General features: G+C 34.7%; 1 protein-coding gene across 2 annotated transcripts in view; it reads right to left on the reverse strand.

Moving 5' to 3' along the window:
• Nucleotides 1–5,277: 5,277 nt before the first annotated feature.
• The window catches only part of LOC128213568 (phosphatidylinositol 3-kinase regulatory subunit alpha-like), a 131,993-nt gene continuing 114,153 nt past the window's right edge, over nucleotides 5,278–23,117 (reverse strand). The window contains exons 9-19 of one of the 2 annotated variants that reach the window (XM_052919427.1): nucleotides 18,503–18,557; nucleotides 17,109–17,237; nucleotides 16,008–16,106; nucleotides 14,072–14,182; nucleotides 13,662–13,739; nucleotides 12,991–13,125; nucleotides 11,415–11,628; nucleotides 10,004–10,699; nucleotides 9,539–9,715; nucleotides 7,983–8,216; nucleotides 5,278–7,707 (exon numbers count right to left, since the gene is read on the reverse strand). In XM_052919427.1, coding sequence (XP_052775387.1) covers nucleotides 7,479–7,707; nucleotides 7,983–8,216; nucleotides 9,539–9,715; nucleotides 10,004–10,699; nucleotides 11,415–11,628; nucleotides 12,991–13,125; nucleotides 13,662–13,739; nucleotides 14,072–14,182; nucleotides 16,008–16,106; nucleotides 17,109–17,237; nucleotides 18,503–18,557 — 2,157 coding nt within the window. In that variant the 3' untranslated portion in view covers nucleotides 5,278–7,478. Of the gene's footprint in view, nucleotides 7,708–7,982; nucleotides 8,217–9,538; nucleotides 9,716–10,003; nucleotides 10,700–11,414; nucleotides 11,629–12,990; nucleotides 13,126–13,661; nucleotides 13,740–14,071; nucleotides 14,183–16,007; nucleotides 16,107–17,108; nucleotides 17,241–18,502; nucleotides 18,558–23,117 lie in introns of both variants that reach the window. The other variant, XM_052919426.1, reaches the window with a different exon arrangement.

The raw sequence follows: 23,117 nt of genomic DNA on the forward strand, positions 1-23,117 counted from the left end.
CGGAGCAATACGACTGAGGTACTCGATCGTCGACGGAGCAATATGACTGAGGTACTCGATCTTGCACGGAGCAATACGACTGAGGTACTCGATCGTCGACGGAGCAATATGACTGAGGTACTCGATCGTCGACGGAGCAATATGACTGAAATACTCGATCTTGCACGGAGCAATACGACTGAAGTACTCGATCGTCTACGGAGCAATATGACTGAGGTACTCGATCGTCGACGGATTAATACGAGTCAGGTACTCGATCGTCGACGGAGCAATACGACTGAAGTACTCGATCGTCGACGGAGCAATATGACTGAGGTACTCGATCGTCGACGGATTAATACGAGTCAGGTACTCGATCGTCGACGGAGCAATACGACTGAAGTACTCGATCTTTGACGGAGCAATACGACTTAAGTATTCGACCGTGCACGGAGCAGTCTGACTAAAGTACCTGATCTTGGGCGGAGCAATTTGATAAAAGTACCCGCTCTTGCAATGAGCGATCTGACCTTACTGAAGTACTTGATCTTATACGGAGCATTCTGGTTAATGAACTCGATCTTGCACGGAGCAATCCGACTCAAGTATTATATCTTACACGGGGCAATCTGACTAATAAACCCGATCTTGCACGGAGCAATATGAATAAAATATTAGATCTTGCACGGAACAATACGAATCATAATTAGGAAATCAAAAGCTGTCTATTATGGGCAAGGAACCTGTTTAAATAAAAGTTTTTTTTTGTCGGTAATAATCTTAAATCTGTAAAAAAAAAAGAGTCACAAATGGCAACGCATTGATTTTTTTTTATTTCCCCAACTTTTGAGTTCATTTTGAATGGTGGCAAAATTATGAAACTTAAGACACCAAGATAATTTCAAATTACAATCAAAATCGACAGTTTATAAGCTATAATTAAAAGTTTACAATATACGCTTATCTTGTTATGAGAGAAAAAAAAACGAAAGAAAAAACGTACATCCCATTAGTAATTACAAATATCGAACAATAATGAAACAAATGTGTACACTATTTTTGCATTTTGGCTTTTGTTTTATCTCGTGACGGTATAACGTATGTGAATAATCGGTGCATGTTTATATTGATGAATATCTGTTTTTTCGTTGTATTTTGACCACAACTAGACAGCGGCAATTAATAAATCTGTACCAATTAAGTGTTGTTGGTTTTATTTATTCTAATGCGGAAATGTTATAATTCAGAACAAATAAATAAGCTGTTTCTTTCCTAAAATCGTTTACTTTTTATTTCAATGTTGGAGAAAATATATAATAAATTCGCCCAAAATGCATCCTTTCTGGCAAGGAATTGTTAAAATTTCTTGGAAGAGTACCTCCAAACCCACTGCCGGCAGTGTCAACCAAATAAATTTCAGTTCTGCGGGAGGAGCGCAAGTCACAAGGGTACGCCCCTAAGTTACGCCCCCTTTAACGTCAATTTCTGGAGACGCCCCTGTATGTTACTACAATACACTTACTCCTAAAAATTTGTACTAAGTTATAAATTAAGACTTACCATTTGCGGTACTTGAGTGCCATATTTAGCCAGAAATCACAGAATATATGCCGAACGTGGAAGAGTCCCTGGACACGCCCTCGTACACAATACATCGTGAAAGATATATTAACACCGAAATTTGGATTATAGAACTTCTCAAGCCACGTTTCACTCATGCGCGAAATAAAACACGAAACTCTCGTGCATATTTCAGCGAAGGGACATGTACAACAAAAATACGAAATTACTTGAAACCTCTCCCAAATTTGCTGTGCGTTATAAGAGGGGGCGGGGTGCAACTTTGGACATGCAAGCCCCTCCCACAGAACCGATATATAAACGGATTAAATGTGGGTTAAGGGTCCACAATCCAGAAAATGTTGGTTTTTTTAAGTCAGCAGTGGTGCAATTTTGGGTGTATTTTATTTACTTTTACTTTCGAAAACAAGTTAGTATAAAAAGTTTGGATGAAGTAGTACGTTTTTAATTAATTATGCAAATACTAACCTTAATTTCAAAAGTTGACGTTGTTGTTTGCGCTCCTTATTTTGGTATCGTAGGTCAAGACTCGAAAAACGTGTACTCAAATGCAACAACTCGAAAATTGATCCGTCAAGGGGAATTGTTCACGGAAATGTAGATAAACTTATAAATGTGCAGTAATGGGTAAACACTGGAGAAATAGCCAAGGGTGATAACTCGAGAAATGTGCAGTCAAGGGGAGTTACTTGAGAAATGTGCTGTCAATGGTAATAGCTGGAGAAATAGCCAAGGGTGATAACTCGAAAATTTGCAGTCAATGGTGATAGCTTGAGAAATAGCAAAGGGTGATAACTCGAGAAAAGTGCAGTCAATGGCAATAGCTGGAGAAATAGCCAAGGGTGATAACTCGAGAAATGTGCAATCAATGGCAATAGCTAGAGAAATAGCCAAGGGTGATAACTCGAGAAATGTGTAGTCAAGGGGAGTAACTAGAGAAATGTGCAGTCAATGGTAATAGCTCGAGAAATAGCCAAGGGTGATAACTCGATAAATTTGCAGTCAATGGCAATAATTGAAGAAATAGCCAAGGGTGATAACTCGTGTAAAAAGTGCAGTCAATGGTAATAGCTGGAGAAATAGCCAAGGGTGATAACTCGAGAAATTGCAGTCAATAGTAATAGCTGGAGAAATAGCCAAGGGTGATAACTTGAGAAATGTGCAATCAATGGTAATAGCTAGAGAAAAAGCCAAGGGTGATAACTCGAGAAATGTGCAGTCAAGGGGAGTTACTTGAGGAATGTGCAGTCAATGGTTATAGCTGGAGAAATAACCAAGGGTGTTAACTCGAGAAATGTGCAGTCAAGGGGAGTCACTTGAGAAATGTGCAGTCAATGGTAATAGCTAGAGAAATAGCCAAGGGTGATAACTCGAGAAATGTGCAGTCAAGGGAAGTTACTTGAGGAATGTGCAGTCAATGGTTATAGCTGGAGAAATAGCCAAGGGTGATAACTCGAGAAATGTGCAGTCAAGGGGAGTCACTTGAGAAATGTGCAGTCAAGGGGAATTATTCGAGAAATGTGCATTCAACCGATAAACTGGAGGAGTGTGCAGTCATGAGTAATATCTCAAGAAATATTACAGCTTGAGCAATGGGACATATATGTAGATCATCACTGTGAACATGTTTAATCAGTTTCATGTTAAACACTTATCACATAAAAACTGTTTCATATTTAAGGAAAGCACGATTATGACAATTGTGAGAGGTTCCAAGAGCTGATAATTGTCAATACTGAAAAATGGCCAGGTATGACAGATTCATGCCCAAAGCAGTGTAAAATGGCTAAGAATCATCTTGAAATTGTTTACAACGCCATTTATATTCGTTTCAAAGTATTTCCTACATTTTTCAATGCAAATCCCCAAGCAAAATAAAATCTGTACAAATATACAATAGTCTGAAACTGAAGCTCTCAATCCTGAGATCAGGATTAATCCTGAACTTAAAGGTCCGTACACCAGACTGGCACCAAAAAAGTTTTTCTGTAACAAATCTCAGGACAATTATCTAATAGAATGTGTTACGCTTTAATATTATAATTGTAAAAAAAAAGTACCAAAATGTAAAGAAAATTGTGTCGGAGACGGGGTTCAAACCCGGGTCGCCAAAATTGTAGTCCAGCGTCGTATCCACTGAGCTATGACGGCTTACTCTAAATGGGTGACATAATTAAGCTTTACACCTACCTCGGTAATATCACGTGATAACACTGACTAGCCAATCACCCATAAGGAATAAATTCTACCTGATAGACATATCCAGTACTTTTTTAATGGAAAAATACGAAATAACTGCTAAACTTAAATAAATTGTAAACCATGTGGTACTTCAGTTAGTAAGTTTCAATGCATTAGACACATCGATGCCAAGTTTATGTCAGTTTGCTACAATTTTCTTTTTTTCGCTATTTTATCATACGGAGTACAGCCCCTTTAAGAACACCTGAACGTTAACTCTCTAAAGATAGACCAGCTAAAATCGGTGAACTTCACGAAGTCTTCCAAATGAAAAGAGTATGTCTAAGCTTATTTATACTTGCACTCAGACAAGGCCAATTCGTCGAGTTCTCCAGTAAGATTGTTAGTCATTTTAGTTTTCCAGAGCTTAGTGCATCGACAGAATCATGAATGTTACCCCATTTAATGTCCCTCACAGATTAGACGATTAACATCTTTTTTTTTAGCAGGACTGGAAGTGAATCGAACCTCTGACCCCTAGATTGAAAGTAAAGTGTGTTACCACTACACCACGGATCCGTCACAATGAAAAGACAACACTTGATATTCTTTATTTTTTAATTTTTTTCCCTTTTGAATCATTGACATGTATCAATATTAACATATTTGATAGCAATGAAAAACTATACACAATTTTACATATACATTCTATGAAAGTTAACAGATGTAATGCTTCGATTCTACATGCCATTTAAACACAGTCAATGTAAATATCATGTACTCCATAGCTTAGCAGTCATACAATCTAGTCAGCAACAAATCATTAACAAACATTTATACAGGTGGGTCAAATCACACAAAATAAAACATCATCTTCAATTGAAAATGAGAAGAAATTAAATATATATATTACTTAATCAAATAAATAGAAACATTACTAGAAAGTTCAATAAAAGTCAAACTTAATCTACTGTGGTATAACATAAAAAAGATGCCTTAGAAACGTTCGTTTATGCTTGAAAACAGTCGACAAACGTTCCTTAAAATGAAACAGAAGAAAACACTGCAAAGTCAACTAAAATCTGTTTAAAGTCAACCAAATCTATGCCATTAACCGAACAACCATTATATATATATATTATATATATATTTATAACTGTTAAACCAAAGGAGAGATTGACTAGTCACATGATAATCCTGGTTAAACAAATGCATGTGAACTAGGATTTGTTATATTCTTTCGTTTATCAATTAATAATTTGTATAATTATCCTCAATTTCATTCCGATTTCAACAGCTTAAAGAATTGACTGTCCTGTTTGATGCAAAAAAATCTGTGATTGATAATGACAGCAATGGCTCCGAGCTATTTGCAACAGACATCAACATGCAAAGGTTTTCCAGTAATTTCAACAGTGAACAACCTAGTTTTCAAGCAGACATAATTCTTATTGACAGTTCAATTCCAAGGAATTACAATCCTCCAAAATAACAGCTTTGGTGTTTGAATAAAAAAATGAACATTAAGACTTAGAATTTGTTTTAAATGAAATTACTAACTACTCATTTTTTTGAATGAAATTAATAATGCTTACTTTTTGGTAAAAAATGGTGCAAGTTAATTTGAGAATAGAGTTAACCTTCAAATGTTAGCAGAGGTTTTTGTTTTTTTTACTAAGCAAGACATCACATACACAACATTCAGATAACATTTCTTCTCTGACCCATATAGCACATGATTTTCTACACTTTTATAACACAATTTACATTTTAAGTGTCATCGCCAGCATGAAATAAAGTCATTATATATTTTTTATATTCAATAACTAGTGAAACATCCTTTTACATGGAGTCAAATGAAAATGTAATGTTATATAGCGACATTTTATGTAATGAGAGATGAAAATAATCTTGTAAGTATTTATTATATGAAAAGACTATCACCTTTGTCGTCAGTAAATATGAAATTTAGTAAACTTGTTTACTAGAATTAATTCTTGCCCATGGCTAGTTTTTACAATTTTAGAAATGTTGGATAAATTCTGTATTGAATGACCCTCCTGTGATATCCTCCACACTAACATTATTTCATAAGTCCCAGAGTATAATGATTACCCTCTGTTTGACATTCTGAAACAGATGACCAATGCAGTGACTTTGACAATAAAACCAATACGAACTGCCGTAACTTGTGTTTCTAACTGCTACAGAATCTATTGTTATTCATGATGACATTATTGAAAACAGAAGCCATTTATTACTCACATACAAATGTGTTCAAAACACTGTTTTTGTGTCAACATATCGGTAGAAAATAATTATACAGACACTAGTCATACGGTGTTGTTTTGAAAAAAACATCGCACAGATCACAATGCACCAATAGTTATATGATTAACAACCTATTTAGGGGCCAAATTCTAAGACAATTACTCTTTATTTAATCATTTTTACTTGTAACTTCAGAGAAATGTAATTGAATATTTTTAATAATCGATGAATTTTTTTAACATAATTACTATTATGAAATTTAAATAAAATAATGATCGTATTAGATTTTCCAATAAACTTGTTTGATAAGATAAGTTCCATAAAGTTGTTTCTCTTATTGTAATAAGTATCTAGTTCATAATCAACATTTCTCTCACTCAAAGAGATCATTTAAAACAATCCTCATTCATCAATTCTAAAAATGTTTATATGACTTAAATTAAGGCCCAAGACTAAAAATCATAACAATTAACAACGAAGCAATTCTTGCTTAACAACGCTACTCAACAAACAACGAGAGCACAGTCCAACGTACAACTGACTGCGCCCCACGTCTCATTATGCTTCAAGGCTGGATACTGAACAATCATTTTGAGAAAGACAAACATGCACAAATATAGAATTGAGAGTAACAGAAGAGACTATACATATTAGAAGCTGAAATGCACCAGGGTTGAACAGAACATGTTGGTTAAATTTGATGGAGTTCAAGCAAATACATGTACCTCAAGTTCTAGACACAAAATGATGGATCTACATGTATATATTTAATTTTTTAACAGAAAAAATAGGTTTTTATTTCCACTGTAGCTAGGAAACTGTAACAATATTTGCTGTAAGTTTGTATGAAGTAAAATTCACTGCGTAATACTGAATAGCACTGTAAAATTTGTTCACATTTCTTCGAGAAGGAATCACATGTTTTTATCAAAGAATCCTAGCCAATAACTAACAATGATAGCACATGCAAACGTCATTTTAAGGACAGATAAATGACAAAGTTGCACTTAACGAAAGACAAAAATAAATATCTGTTAATTTATGATAACATTCTAATCCACAACAGCACAAAACTGTCCCTTCATATGTTTATGGCAACAGGGATGATACATATTCCTACCACAAGTCATAACAGTCAATTCCTTGAATATTCTACAAAACCGCCCTAAAACTATCCAAGGGACAGAACTCCCATGATCAACATGGCGTAACTCCCTTATGCCCTTCGTACAGAGACAAGATCCTTGGTTGCTAGACATTGCAACGCTTTGGCGTAGAACAATGCCCCTTGTCTATGGTCCAACGAGCCCTAGTTCGCGTAAACAACGCAAAAACTCCCTATTGTTATAACAAATGGGAGTTTTTTTGGCACACTTTTTCACAAGTCAATCCGTCATACGGAAGAATGTAGCAATATGCAATATTTTGTTTAAATACGAGTCCATCCGTCAGTCGCTGCCAGAATGTCATGGGTTTTGGTTCATTGATAAGTACAAAGATTGGTATATACTCGAGTCTTGTGCGTTCACCGGATAAAGAAGGCGAATATCGAGCTGCGGGTTATGTTCCACCAGCGACTCCTGCTGGTAGTGGATCACAAGGTCCATTAAGGTTGCATGCTTGAAAAATGGTTCTGCGAAACCATACCCAGTCTTCTTGTGAAGTATTTTACAATGTCCTATACTGTTTTGACACCTAAAAACAATTAATTAAACAATTTATTAGAAGTATACATGAAACAATTTACATAAAACATACAGTGTTATCAATAACTTGACAAATGTTGGATCCATTACCTGAACAGATATTGAGTTGACATTTTCAAAGATATACAAATATGACACAACATATTTTTTGTATACAACACTCTGAACACACAAAACAATGCACTCAGGATGTGTCATTTGTAATATAATAATCATGACTAAATGTTTATACATAGATACGTTACAATAACAGCAATAACTTACGATATAGATAACACATAGACGTCCCCCTCCTCCCGTTTGGGTCTGATAAGGAAAGTTCCATCCGGAGTCCCAGTCAACTGACACTCCGCCTCGTGGCGGTTATAATCGAGAAGCCAGGTAGACTGGTCGTGGTGCGGCAACATTTCAGGCTCCTGCGGCGCGCTACTCTCCTCATCCTCCTTCTCGAGAATCGTGTCGATTTCTGCGACTGGTACACTCTTCTCCAACAACCATCTGGGAGAAAAACAACATGGTGTTATAATTGCTGTTAGCCTTTCAATGAAGTTGTACTGCAGTTTGCTTTTGTTGAAAAGAGTTGTTTTGGGTTAAGAGATACATGTAAACAAGAAATTATAGCAGCCATAGAAGAGTTAACATATGTTTATCTAAAACATAATTTGAAGATATGAAAAAGCAATGAATCTATGACTTAATAATGATATTCCTCTTAATTTTTCATACTGTTTTGTATGAAAAAACACACCATTATGATTAGCCAACATTTTGGATGTTGAAAAAACAGTGGTAAATAGCGCTCTAAATATAACCCAATATCAATAATTACATGTATATGGGGTTTCAGTAGTATGAAATATTTTACTTTTTCCCCCCCAAGGCAGGACACTTGGCTTAAAGGCAATATATGACCTAGGTAAGATGTACCTTTCTCTTATCAAATGAATAATTTATATGTTAATCAACCTACAATGTATTTTCCCTATCTGCAAATAATTCATTTGTATGCTAATTACCAGCCACTAGACAATAATACTTGAGATAATTTTCTTGCTTTCCAAGTAAATGTACACGGTAATTGGGTCGTAAAACAAGTTCAAAAGTCAACCCTAGGATTGTCTATATGGTTACAAAATGGAGACTGAATGATCAGCAGAGAAAACTTGGAAGTTAATACTGTAAAAATTCATCTTGGTAATGACCACTTAAGTCTAGAACGTCTTCTAAAGTATTCCTAATGCTAGGAGCGGAGGTTTTTCACCAGATCTACTCGAGGTTTTTCACCAGATCTACTCGATCAATGACCCAAATAGACAGGCTACAAATGCAATCATTAACCTCAGATCTTGTGGCTAAAAACCAGCTTAAGAGGGATTATGAACAGCTTAGGATCTATTTTCATACACTGACCGCGATTTTGCAGATTGAAGCCTTTACAAAACACTAAGCCAGAGACTGTTGACAACATTTTCATTGAAGTACAAAATTCTTTATGAAGAATATCTTACAAAATGTAAAAGAACATTTTAAAATACAAACACTTGGTATTTCAAGCATTCTGTAACCATTGCCAATTTTTAAATTTGTGAAAAAATTTGGTTGCTATCACTTATGTAAGACACTGGCATTGAATAATGAACACAAATGGAAGGAAAGAAAAAACTGAAAACAGAGTGGCATACAAATCGTTTCTCGTTACTCTTGCAATCAAGATTTCTTCTCATAAGTTATCAGCAATTCAGTTTTATTGACATTGTCACCATCTAAAAATTCAGTAGTAGTGATTTTTTCAATTACTTAAAATGTTCAGTTGAACTCACTTTTTAAGCTGGTCGCGTTGCCGTGTGAGACGTTTGATTTCTGGTTTAAGACTGTTCATCTCGCTGATAAGTACACGATTGTGCTGCGTCTTTCGTTTAATGTCTACCTCAAGTTGGCTCTTACTCTCCGTGATATTCATAAGGCGACCCTTTAATAGCTCAAAGTTCTCGTGCAGCCTGGAAGGAAAGGTTTATAAAGCTTGTTACGTCTGGCATATAACCACAAATGTAAAACTCTATACTATTAACTGATTCAAACTATATGTTTAAGGAGGCTTTATCAAATATTTTCAGTAAGTCGGTATTCTAATTCCAGGTTAAAATTTTGTGAAGAGTACTTGTAAATATTCATTTACATTAAAGCAAAGATTTATAAGTATACGATAACATTGCAAAACTTCTGCGTAAGTTTTAATACACTACGTCTAATCTAACCAAACACTAACACATTTTCAATCAACGTACCTCTGGAGCTCATTTTGGCCAGCCTCACTGTGGAAACGACGATGTAGTTCCATCTGCTCATCAAACACCGCGATCGTCTCCTTAAACGCGTCAAGTGCCTGATGTTTTAGCTGCAAATCTAACTGCGTACGCGAGTGCTGCTCATACAGAGTGTCGTACTCCAATTCCTTCTTCTGAAACTCTTTGTTAATTTGCCGCAACCTCGCCATTTCTTTATCGATATCGTCCGACGGCGTCGTCCCGGATGAACGCGTATGGCACACTGGATACAACAGCTTAATATCTAGTGTCCGATTGTATATTGCAAGTGAGTTTTGTTTGTAATATTGTATTAATTCCACAACAGAATCTAACACTAAAGGTTCAACAAATCCGTATTTACCATCTTTGTGGTAAATTTTTATCAACTTATTCGCACCACCCTTGCGTAATGTCAATGTATAATCGCCAGGTGTAGAAGCATCTCTGACTAGAAATGTTCCATCCGGTTTGTCTCTTAGCAACTCATTCACTTCCTCTCGTGAAATAGTGCCCCAGTACCACTCGGCCTGCTCTATGGGTGTAGTCGGTGGCGCGACTACTGGGGGGCGAGGAGGGATGGGTGGTGGGGATGGTGGCGGGGTCTCGCCCCAGTTCCCATTCAGTAACAACTGCTCAAATATGTCAATGTGGATCTTTGTGTTTTCCACTATCTCGCTGGAAGGGAAAGAAATTCAAACATAAGAAACATTATTTAATGTTAAAGGACAGAATGTCTTAGGGTTGGGGATCTTCTTTACCATAATAAATCTTGAACATTTAACAATGGCTTAACCTACAGATAAACATTACTGTGCATTTACATATTTCACTGCTAAAAGAAATGGACGTAATTAAACTGACATATCACATCACATTTAAACAAGCTGTTCACAAATCCGACATGCTCTTATTAACGCTCTATAGCTCTATAACGTAAAAAAAATTATGTTTAATTTATATAACTATGATTGTACTCTTTAAGTGCATTCCTAAACTCATAAAACTGGAGCCATAATGAAATGTTATTCAAAGAATAATTTGTTACAGACCAAAACCATGTTTAAGGCACAAAACGTGACCAACGACTCGAGGCAATTTGGCCTCATTAGCAATGCTAGAGTAAAAATGGCATAGTCTCCATGGTAAAATAAGAAATGACATTATATGGTTTGAGGAATCATGTTTCATTTATATATACATTTATAACCATCCTCAACACTTAATATGAAGAGGAAAATGTGCCAGACATTTTATCTTCTCCATAAAAAGAAATAAATAGCTCACTGCCGACGAGAGACATTTTTTTTTTAATTATTCCATCTCTTTTCTGTGATGAAAACATCCTGATGGATAATAATAGAAATAAGCAAAACACCAAAGAAGCACGTACATGATTTTTTCCCACGGAGGTCGCAGAAGAATGTGACAGAAGACGTGCGAGAGTTTGTCAAGCCCATCCTCCATTCCAGAGTCGTGCTGTATACGCCAGAGCCGGATAAAATGACCCATGAGGTAACGAAGTGTGGACTTGTGCGCCGGCGGCATCTGTTCCACAAGATCTAGCAGGGCCTTACTTAATTCTGTAGTGTCACGCCCACACTTTCCTGAAAGAAATGGAACATATACATTAACTGTAAGCATTGGTGATGAAAATAACCACCTTTAAAGATTATAAAACACTGATTTTGTTTTTCACCTCAGTAAATTATTCATCACCAGAAGCTAAAATAAATAAATTGGTCAGTTTAAGGTTAACCATGATTTATGACGCAAAAAGTGTTGTTTAGTGTGAAAGAACAGTTCAGATTAATAAACTAATTCATGAACTTTCATCTGAGGACAATATTTCACAGATGTTTACATAACAATTACACCATATTTCCTGATTAACAATTACAGGTAAATTGCTGTAACAATGATTAATTAATGCAATATTTTAATTGAAGCAGTCAAGGAAAATACTTTAATTTCTGTGTGTAATTTTTGTTTCACTTTCAAGCAAGCTGTTTACTTCGATATTGGTTATCCAAGTAAATTTGAATAGGTTCTTTGAAACATTACAAATAATAGATCGCTCCATTAAACAATCGTGGTTGTTAATATCCATTAACTTGGAGCTTACTGACGTCAGTAATACATGGAATCATGGCCCAGTTTAAAATGTCAGAAGTACAGTACATGTACGTAAACATGTTTCTAAAATTTATGTCTCGTTGGCTATTCCCTATTTTCTGAAGCAATTAAAGTCACTTCTTTCATTGTTCTTAAACATATTTCTTTGCACACCTTTTTGTCCGGGGGGAATATCGTGGCAAAATGAAACTAGACTGAATAAGTTATTCAAGTTTCAGCAATTTATCAACATAAATTCTGTGACCGTTATATATCATTACCTTATCTTAACATTAAGGGATGACGATCATGCTTAACATACAACTGTCAAAATATGTCCATTAAATGACAGATCTCGAGAACTCAGCTCGACAAGCAATGGCCTTTTTTTTTTGTAGTGTAATAATACGCCACGCAGACGACAAATGCTCACAATTACTGGAATTGTTATAAGTGATCCATTTAGTTCCTCATTATTTTGTTTTAGTTTTTTAATCATAATATTATTAACATTATGCAAATAATGTTCAGTTGAAAGAGATGTAAAGATGTTATTCATCTCTAGGAAATGATGATTAATAATTGCATATAACAATATAATTAAAAATGATGTAACTTATTCAAGCAACATGCAAAAAAACGCATAAATTTATGACAAATAAGGTTGATGAACAATTTGTTTACACAATAAACATCCTTGAAACACTCCAACACTGCTAACAACTAGGAAATTATCGAGAATGGTTCATACGGTCATACCGGATGGTTAACCGGTCATATACCCATTCCTTATTTAGAACACTGCTCAACACGGCACTAGAAAATTGCTAATACATATTACAGTATATACATACTTGCTGCATCTATGAACGAGCTGTACATTTCGACAGGAATAACCGGGTTCGGCAGTTCACGGAGATATTTCTTCAACGCACCGGCTACGCAATGAACATTAAAGTTCTCCAAGTTCACCTGACCTGATTCTCCCGCTGAAAACAAATTGTTTTGATATTTAGAATAATATGTTTTATAATTATCGTAAAATATATTCTAAATGACGGCTAGTAATTACAAAAGATTGAAAGATTCAGTAATTACATAAGCATATTAAAATTTAACGACAACTGTATGTTATCAGTCAAAAATTATATGTCCTTTAACTATATCAATCTTCAGTACTATTATCATTTAAAATTCAAGTTGTTTACTGCACGTATGTTTTTATATTTTTCTCAGATTATATTTCATATATCTGTTGGATTAAATTTCAACTTTTATCAAAAGTTTTAAAGCTACTTTAAAATCAGAACAAAGCTATAGGTATGACTGGAAAAAGTAAGGCCATGTCCTGTAAGTAATGAATGAAAGAATTTCCGATCAATATTTGTAGTTGGTGGTAGGAAACCATGTTCCTCTGCTTAAGTTACTCCTATCAATTGCCATTTATGTCGATACAATGTCACGTGACCAAACTCATACAGCTGACATTACATCTTAGCGTGTGGCGTTGATAGCTGCCATTTACCTTTGTTAAAAGCGGTTTTGACATCATTGATGTCTTCTGTTTTCGCAGATATCCTGTAGACACTCAACGCCTCTGACTCTGAAATTGAAAGACAAAAGATCATTGATACATGTACATAATAGTCTACTGGCAGAGGATAACAGAAAGAAATAAAAAGAACATTATCTTCCTAGTTCCTCAACTACACATAAATGGAAAAAAGCACTAACAATTATAGTTACTATTATATCTACCTGTTAAGTATTTATTTTCTAAAATATTAATTAAAAGCGTTAATACATTTTTTTAAGTAGTATCTTCTTTAATACATTGCATCAATTTTATGTATTCCAAGGTAAGACTGAACTATCATTCATATTCTCTTTGATAAAAATAGACCAATCTTGCACCTAGACTGCTCCTTTACTCACCGTGAGCACTACACGCCCGCTCAACCACCTCCGCACATTTCATCAACACGATTGGAGCCTCACTGTGGGTTCGAGATAACTCTTCAGCAAGGTCCGCTCCGAACACAGAGTCTGCAATCATAAAGTAACCATTGATTTACACTCTACCAGCATACTTTCATAAAAATAAAGTCGCATCATTTAATTAATTTGTGGGGTAAAGGCAAGATGATACACAGACCTTCTACATTTCATGTGGCTTAATACTTTCTGGCTTCAACTCGATGATTTCTATCATTTATTAATATATATATTTTTTCCTTCTTATTCCCAATTATCACAGTTTAATACTTTAGTCAAATTCATTGTACATACATGTAAGTAACAAATCATCTTTTTGACAATTGACATTTATATAATTATGATCCTTCGCTATCTTGTTTTTCTTTTTCCCCCATAAAATGTTTTCAATCCAAATATACATGGGCCAGGTGTTATTGACCACCCAAATCTAGATTTAATGGTAAACAGTTTTGATGTATTCAGGAAATGTAAATTAAATATACCCTCATTTACGGCACCTACAAAAATGTTAGCTAAAAACACCTTTTCAATTTATGAATCAAGATTATAATCATCCACTCACAATTATGACACTGACTTCATTTTCTTCCTCTATCATTACAAACCTTTTTCATTTGCTATAATACTCCAATCATAAATATAGTTACAATATAACATGTTTTTCTGCCCAGTCAACAATTTTGCCCACGATTACCTCCCTTTGCCCACTGTGTGCTAAGCTAACCCAGTAACCTGGATAAGAAAGGATGTGTATTTCAATTGACCTATATTTGACAAAGAGCTCAGCTGTGTATAGCTGAGAACAGGTTCTAGTTATTATCTGTTGAAATAGCTACTGGACTGGTATCAAAACTTCTCTGCCAAAAATAACTCTTCTTAAAAGCAGTTTTATGAGAGTTTATGTGATATGCTTAATGGTTAATGCTTTTTGGTTTTAAGAGCCTTTTTCAGTCACATTATGTGGTTAGCTCGAAGTACTTAAATCTTCTTGTAACCATTTTCTTCAAATCAGCAACCATGCTGATTTTGTGGTTAAAATATAAATTTATATATATATAAAAAAACATAAGAAAAAACGATATCAGTTTGAAGGTTACTATTTGATACCTCTTTTTCCTTTTTAGTCTCCTGAAATCACAAATAATTTTGCTGAAATGTTTCAGAATTAAAAATAATAACTGATTAATGTTTACAAATATGCCTTTTCTATAAAGGCTAGGACTTTTTGTAAACTGCATGTATATCTTTTTCAATGATCTGTCAGAAAATTTGGGTCAGTCACTAATCGGGAGAGGTGGGGGGGATAGTTCTGCTCCAGAGGAGAGGCACAATAGTGACAGCACATATCGATATCATTCTTATTCAAGCTTTTGAATAGCCAATTCACTTTGCGCCTTCAATATGGGGTTTTTCTTGGTCTGATGACCTGGTATATAAAGACAGTGGGCCATGCAAGATAATTCTACAATGATTAGCCATACACTGAATAGAAAAATAAAAAAACACATGAAAAATGTCAGCAATTTTCATGCGAAAATATTGGCAGGCTGTCCAAATATCATTTAAACTGAAATTGTAATGGGAATAATGACTTAACTTTGGCGCAAATCTATGCGGCTTATGTCATGTAGGCGAGGTGAAATATTTTGCATAATTATCTCACTATGAGTTGGATTTTCAAGTATTTGCAAAACAGCATATTGTCTGACATTTTTTGTGTGATTAAAAGTACAGTATATGAATGTCAATTGTGTCCTCTTGAGAAAATAATTGGGCAATTTATAATACCAACAAGACTTCATTAAAAAGATTGAAAACTTAAAAACTTAAACAGGTATTTCTCGGCTTTTTTCTTTCCTTTACTGCGACTTACTTTGAGTAAAGCTTGGTCGTCTATGTCGTTCTAACTTTGGCGTACTGCATTCTGACTGTTTGTTCGTCGAACAATAACGATGACTACAAATCCCGCACTCTGCAAAGATACAAAATGAAAATTTTAAAATAAAGGTAATTTACATTTAAAGCCTTTTTTCTGAACTCAACTATTCTGGAATTGAGGGAATCAAAACAAATTCAAAAAACAATATTGCTTTTTTTCTTTTCAAGATTAGAAATGCATCTACAAGGTTTCATTAAAGAATTTATAATAACAAGAAAGCCATATATGAAGATCTGAATGAAAACCTCTTTTATTGAGTTCTTGTCACAATTTCACCATTTATGGAAGATGATTTGTCTAGTTTGACATGAATAGTGGTAAAATAGTCTTCATTAAAAGTAATGGTTTCCATTTTTGGCATTTCAAGAGCCAATCCTAAATCGTTTTCTTAGACCCAGTTAGCTTGCTTCAAACAAATTCTGTTGAAGACACAATGAAATTTAAGAGATGCATCTGGCATGCTAAAGCAGCCTTTTATGTATTTCTTATTGCATTAAAGCTGATCCTTTCGCAATTTTGCGCAGTCTTGTCTAACTCTTTAAAAGAAAGCCCTAGTTTTTTGAAGGATATATAACAGGGAAATTAGAAATCAAATACAATATCATTATTAATCTATATATATACTAATTCATATAATCAACGTGCACGGAGTAAAACATGAAGCTGGTAGCTAACTTGTTTTGATCAATCCATAAAAATAGACTAATGTTGCTTTTATCACAGCTGATGAAAAACCCATGTAAATTTAACATACCGTATTAACTAAAATTTTACACAAAAGCCACTTGTATCCAGCAAAAGATTCAATGACTTAATTTCATCACCATTGATATATACACAGGTAAAATTTAACACAGAAAAAAAAATCTTCATTTACCAAAATATATCTTCAGTTTGTGACAAATTAAACGGTTCAACACACAAATCTATGTTCTGCATATCAAGTAGTCTGCAGCTTATGATTTATAAAATGTGCTGCACAAAATATTGATATACTAAACGAGATACACCCGTACAAAATAATCGTCAACGTACCTCGACATTGGACTCCTTGACGCATTAGACCGTACAAAAATTTGTCGCACAGGTGACATCGCTGCATGGACGAGAAATTGTACTCGGAAAACCGGTGGTTCTCGGCAGCCGCACCACCGCAGCTACTTGCTGCTGAAATATGACCGATAAATGCGGTTAAATTAAATATTACCCTTGCCACTAAACTAAGCTCTATATATGATGATAATTGTTGTCATATATAATAAGACAACATTTTGAAATAAGAAAATCTCTCTCCCCTTTCAGTTCCCTCCCCTCCCTCCCTCCCTCCCTCTCTCTCTCTCTATGATATGACTTAAAAAAACAACATAACTGCGTACATGTCATTTTAAAGGTTGAAAGGTTGAGAAAAAACAAAAACTAGAATATTTGACCTAAAATTCTATCTTGAATCCCCTCTGGCATTAGCAATATGCTAATTGAGTAATTCACTTTTTAAGTTTGAAGGCACGCGCTGGTCAAAAAGAGAATTCCATGCACCAGGAAAACTGGAAAACAAGGTATAAAACACTTCTCTGCTCTCATAATAAAACCCCCATTAAAATGGAGACGAAAAACTGGGTCACCAGTCAAGAGTCTGCCAAATGCACAAGTCAGAAAATTTCCATAGAAACAGGGAGTCTGGTTTATTAGAAATATTCTATAAATAGAACTTAATCATTTTCAAAATGTGGTGAATTTATTAAATTGTTAGATCTGATAACGAAATGTTGTACTTTTACTTAGAAGGATGTTCTTACTTTAATATGTTCTCATAAAATCTTGATAACATTTTTAAGCGTAAACTAAAAGTACAGACAGTATGACGCACATATTACCGAATTATTGCGAAACTTAAAAGTGATCATTTTCAAATACTATTCACTGATTTAAAATTAGTGACAAAATAACATTATTTTTTAGAAAGTAAACACTTCAGCTTGTCCACATAAACAGCCACTTTAGAGTTTTTTGACATTTTTTTTGATTGGGCGACTGCGTTTAGGGGAACATAATGAATGTCCAAATGTCCAAAAAGATCCTTCAACACACATTTTTGTCACTCATTGAAAGCATGTAACGTTTAAAAGTAAAATACTTCAAATTTCTGCAGAAACACTGATATCTCAAAAAAAATATCATAGCAGAAATGCTTCCCAATCACTTCAATACAAAAAACACAAACAAAAAATCCCACCTAATTAAGTAGCAAAGGTGCTAAGCAATGCCATTTAACTTTTATTTAATTATATTTTAAGTAGATAAAACTCAAATAACTAATGAGGAGATCAAATTGAAATAACCAAAGTACTTGTACAACAATTTATTCACTTTTTACCTGAAAAGGCAATTTCCCAAAAAAATCGTACAAAAATCATAAATTGTCTTCTTACCCTCCATGTCTGACATAAACTGCGAGGGTGGGGGCAACGCGCTTCCGTACGTCGCCTGTGAATAACAAGGGTAGGAAACTGAGGGGTCTACTTCGCACGTGCAGGCAACACAAGACTCCGGGCTATCGTATTGCATATTGCACCATAGCCCCTCACCCGAGCACCCTTCAGATTTCACACCGTAAAAATCCAGGTCATGTACACCGTTAACTGCTGCTGTCATTAAATATTCAGTTTCTTAAATCCGTCAAAAAATAATCAGTGAACACCTCAATATACAGTAGTCAAGACGCTTTCCGATCGCTTTGCATTCCTAACAAATTTTGACAATACCGCTATCAATTTTACCACGTTAATTAACAGTTAATCCCGAGTTAAAATCCGCCTTGTAATCTCCTTTGACTAAAGCAATGTAACATCATTTAAATCAAGTCTAAACATCCATTTTGTAAGGTAAATCCTGTGTATTCCCTAATCATCTAACGCACGTCTGTTCTGTATGGTGTCTAGCTCGTATCTGACCGCTATCGGCTGTTCTCTGTGTATTCTCAGTGAAGCGAGACGAGTTGGCAGCCAGCCAACAGCGGTTAACCTACTAGCATATTCAGCGGTGTACATGAAGAGCTTTGACCTACATACGGGTTTCGCCAGTTTGACGCGGGCTCAAGCAATTTTGACAACCTATAGTCTGTTTCAGGAAAGCTAATTGACTGGCGTACCTGTCCAAATAAAGCCAGTTTCAGGATTGACTTGATTAAAATGTATCCCCGGATTACGTTATCAAAATGGTAAATTTTGCAGTTTTCTGTTAAATAAATTGCAATGGTAAAGAATATAAATATTGAGTTATTTTCAAATGAGTATGAATTGAATGCAAAATAGCAATTTATTTGATGGTAGATTTATTCTAGGATATATTTGACATGGTGACATCTTTATTCAACTTTATTCAATAGCTTTTTGTGCAGCTAATTTTTTTATGTAACCTTAATATGTAATATATATTTTTTACAAGAAAATAATAGATAAATACCGTAGTACCATTGTTAAGTTTTTGAAGCACATGATTTTTTATTATTATTTTAACACCAGGTTTCATTTAGTTTAATATAACCTTATGTCAAGTTTTATAAAAAAATAAAAAAATGAAAATAAATGGTCACAAAAATGCATTTGTTTTGTCATTCTTTCCTAAAAACATTTGTTTTCGTAATTCAGTAGGGTTGTGTAGCTTTTTAAATTTCCGTTCAAATAACCAGTGACACCCTAACAAAATCTTGTAACAGACCCCCTTCCCCCTTAAAAAACACAACAACAACCAAAAACTCTTCCATGAATCAGACTAGAGGGCTGAGGAAGTCATGAATGAAATACTATGGAATAACAACATTTTAAGGCACTTCAATGAAAGGAAATATTCACTTAAAATGGCAATTAATTAATGAACGGATATAGTACGTTATAAATACGTGTGTCTCCTGTATATATCCAATGATTATGACACATACTGACAAATAAACATAAGTGCCCAACAACTTATCAACTCACCAAAAATATCCAGATAGTGGTTCAAAAACTGGTTTCAAACTTGGATAATTTAACATGCAAGTTATTTTGCTGCTGGAACAGCGAGGCATGCTGCACCACAGGGATACTGCAGGGGAGGTTGTGCAGGCGGGATACTGCAGGGGAGGTTATGCAGGCGGGATAATGCAGGGGAGGTTATGCAGGCGGGACACTGCAGGGGAGGTTATGCAGGCGGGATAATGCAGGTGGGATACTGCAGGGGAGGTTATGCAGGCGGGATACTGCAGGGGAGGTTATGCAGGCGGGATACTGCAGGGGAGGTTATGCAGGCGGGATACTGCAGGGGAGGTTATGCAGGCGGGATAATGCAGGGGAGGTTATGCATTCGGGATAATGCAGGGGAGACAACTGGATTTGGTGATGGATGGGGAAGCAACTTTAGGGCGCAAAAATTTGAACATGGCTCCCCCTTCAGAACCTAAATGCATATAGTTTGATCACATGTGGGTAGGGGTGTTTGGGGGTCCACCCCCCAAGAAAAAAATTGACAATGTTAAGTCAGAACTGGTGAATGTTTATTTATTTCTTTAAATTTTTATCTCCAAATAAATGAAAATAAATGAAAGTGTTAATTAGGACAAATCATTTGTGTGTGTATATGTGTGTGTGTGTGTTTAATGTCTAATTATATGGATTCTGTGTATTGTGTTGTTTTTTTCGATTTTTCTTCCTTGACATGTACACAATTACCGTAAGACTGTGCCAGTCCTAACTGGTCATTAAAATAAATGACAAAAAATTAGGGAAATTCCCAGCCATTATGATTGCACCAAAACAACATGAAAATGTTTTTTTATAACGAGACAAAACTCAAGCACTTTTAAACAATAATGGAAGGAGTTACTCCATAAAACCTATTGTTTCTGAATGCTTATAGCTCATTTCAAACCCATTTAGAGGTAAACCACACTGGTTTTAATTATCTGCATATTGTATAAATAAAAGATCCGCACCCATTAACTTTTGACATTTAACATTTAGCTTTTGACTTGATCATCAATCAGGTCTTGAGTAAAAAATTAACTGCAAATGAAATTTTGCAATTAGTTAAATAAAATAATTGATGACATGGGGGGGGGGGGGGGGGAGCTTCATAAAAAATTAGTTTAATTTGTACTAAAATTCAATGTCAACTTGCAACTGAAGATGTTTGTTTGTGACTATGACATACATTACATGCTCGTGCTTGAACTATGACATTCTACGACGGAGAGAGACTTCATTGTCTTTTACTCGAATTCGTGTCTTTATTACCATTAACTTCTAAAAATTAATGTCAAAAATAACATTTCAAAGGATAGACGCTCAACGCTGTATTAAACACTGAATAAAATTGTTATACTTCAGTTATATGCGTTTTAATTTTAACCCTTTGTAAAAAAATACACAATTTTTAAACATTAGTAATTTGCGATCACAATTAGCCACTACAAGTTTAATTAATCAAAAACCGACACAAGTGAGTAATTATGTGTATATAACATGTAACTCAATTAATTCCGATAAACCACCGAACATAAAATCATTGTGGTTATTTCGCTTCCCCCTCCCTTTATTAAATATACATGTATTTCCCTATACATCAAATAAAATGTCCAATACACCTCACATCAGATACACTTTTTATCATTATAATCATCATAATTAATACATGAATATTAATGTGACAAGCTGTCATTTCTTCATTGACCTCGAAGTCTATTTCTGCCGGTCATTTCCCTTACAAAGATCTAAACCTTGCATCGATCGATACACGATACAAATACACAACAAGCAACAGGTTGGCTGCTAAACCGGCCTAAGTGAAGCTAGGTTCGTTACTGCTCAGCTGCCCAGTGGTCAGTTGCTCAGTGGTGGTCAGTTGCTCAGTGGTCAACAGCGGACATAATGTTAGCTTACATGTAAGTCAGGAACAGTTCATCATATCATCACATACAGAGTCATTTGATCAAAACAACAACAAACGCAGACAGTTATAGCCGTATAGGTTCTGATTTCTATGACTAAAATAGAAATTTTCTGTTCATAAAAAAACAGGTCTTTAAAGAAATGATTGTCATTGTATTGTCAATATTCAAAAACAAATGTTCAATGTTCTGAAGAAAAATAAGAAACAACACAATTATAATACAATAGTTCAGAAATAAAATTGTTAATGAACATCAGTTTTGAATCTTATCGAGGGAAACTTTAATTAAAGCATTATTTTTTTTAATTTTATGGAAACTATCTGAGGTAAAATAATGAAGTTTAAAAGATTTTTTGGGGTGGGAAGGGGGATGAGGGGGCGAAGGCGACACTGGTTAGGTACCCCCCGTTTGTTTGGAAAGGTTTTTTTTTTAATAACTTGAAAATTACTGCATATTTTTCGAGTAAAATTTCACAACGAGAATGTTAGGTGCCTGCATGATCTAAGCATCTTTGGGCACTTCGGAAAATTGTAATTATATACTATATCTCCCTGACAAACAATCTGTGACGATTGACGGCACAGTATTTTATTTCGCCGTATTTTCTATAAAATTAAACATGTACATATACGTTACTCAGTCATAACGTGCATTTTTAAATGAAATATTTTTCATTTTGATCAAAGGTAAAAATCATTATTCCCCTGATTGGTGAAATACAGCACAACCTGCTACATTGCTGATAAATTGATGATTTTCAGAAGAAAAAAACCCAATTGTTTTCCTATAAATTTTAATGGAATTGCTCAACAATGTATTTACAGGGTGGGCGAATATTTGATACGGGCGAAAAAGCATTCCCTTACCAGTACTGAGGACTAAAATACTGGGGAAATTAAATGCAGACCACATTCTATATTGCCTACATGGAGACTTGAAGGTTGTAATATTACATTATTAAAGCAAAACTTTATAATTGTTTTAATATTGAAAACTGTTATACAATATCTGTGATGCTTTTTAAAATCACTCTTACAATATTTTGATAATTTTTCTTCTGAACTTGAATATTCAAATGTATTTAATGCAAAAATTAATACGAGTTCCATAAATTTACC

Source organism: Mya arenaria, chromosome 13, assembly GCF_026914265.1.
Source record: "Mya arenaria isolate MELC-2E11 chromosome 13, ASM2691426v1".
NCBI lineage: Eukaryota > Metazoa > Mollusca > Bivalvia > Myida > Myidae > Mya > Mya arenaria.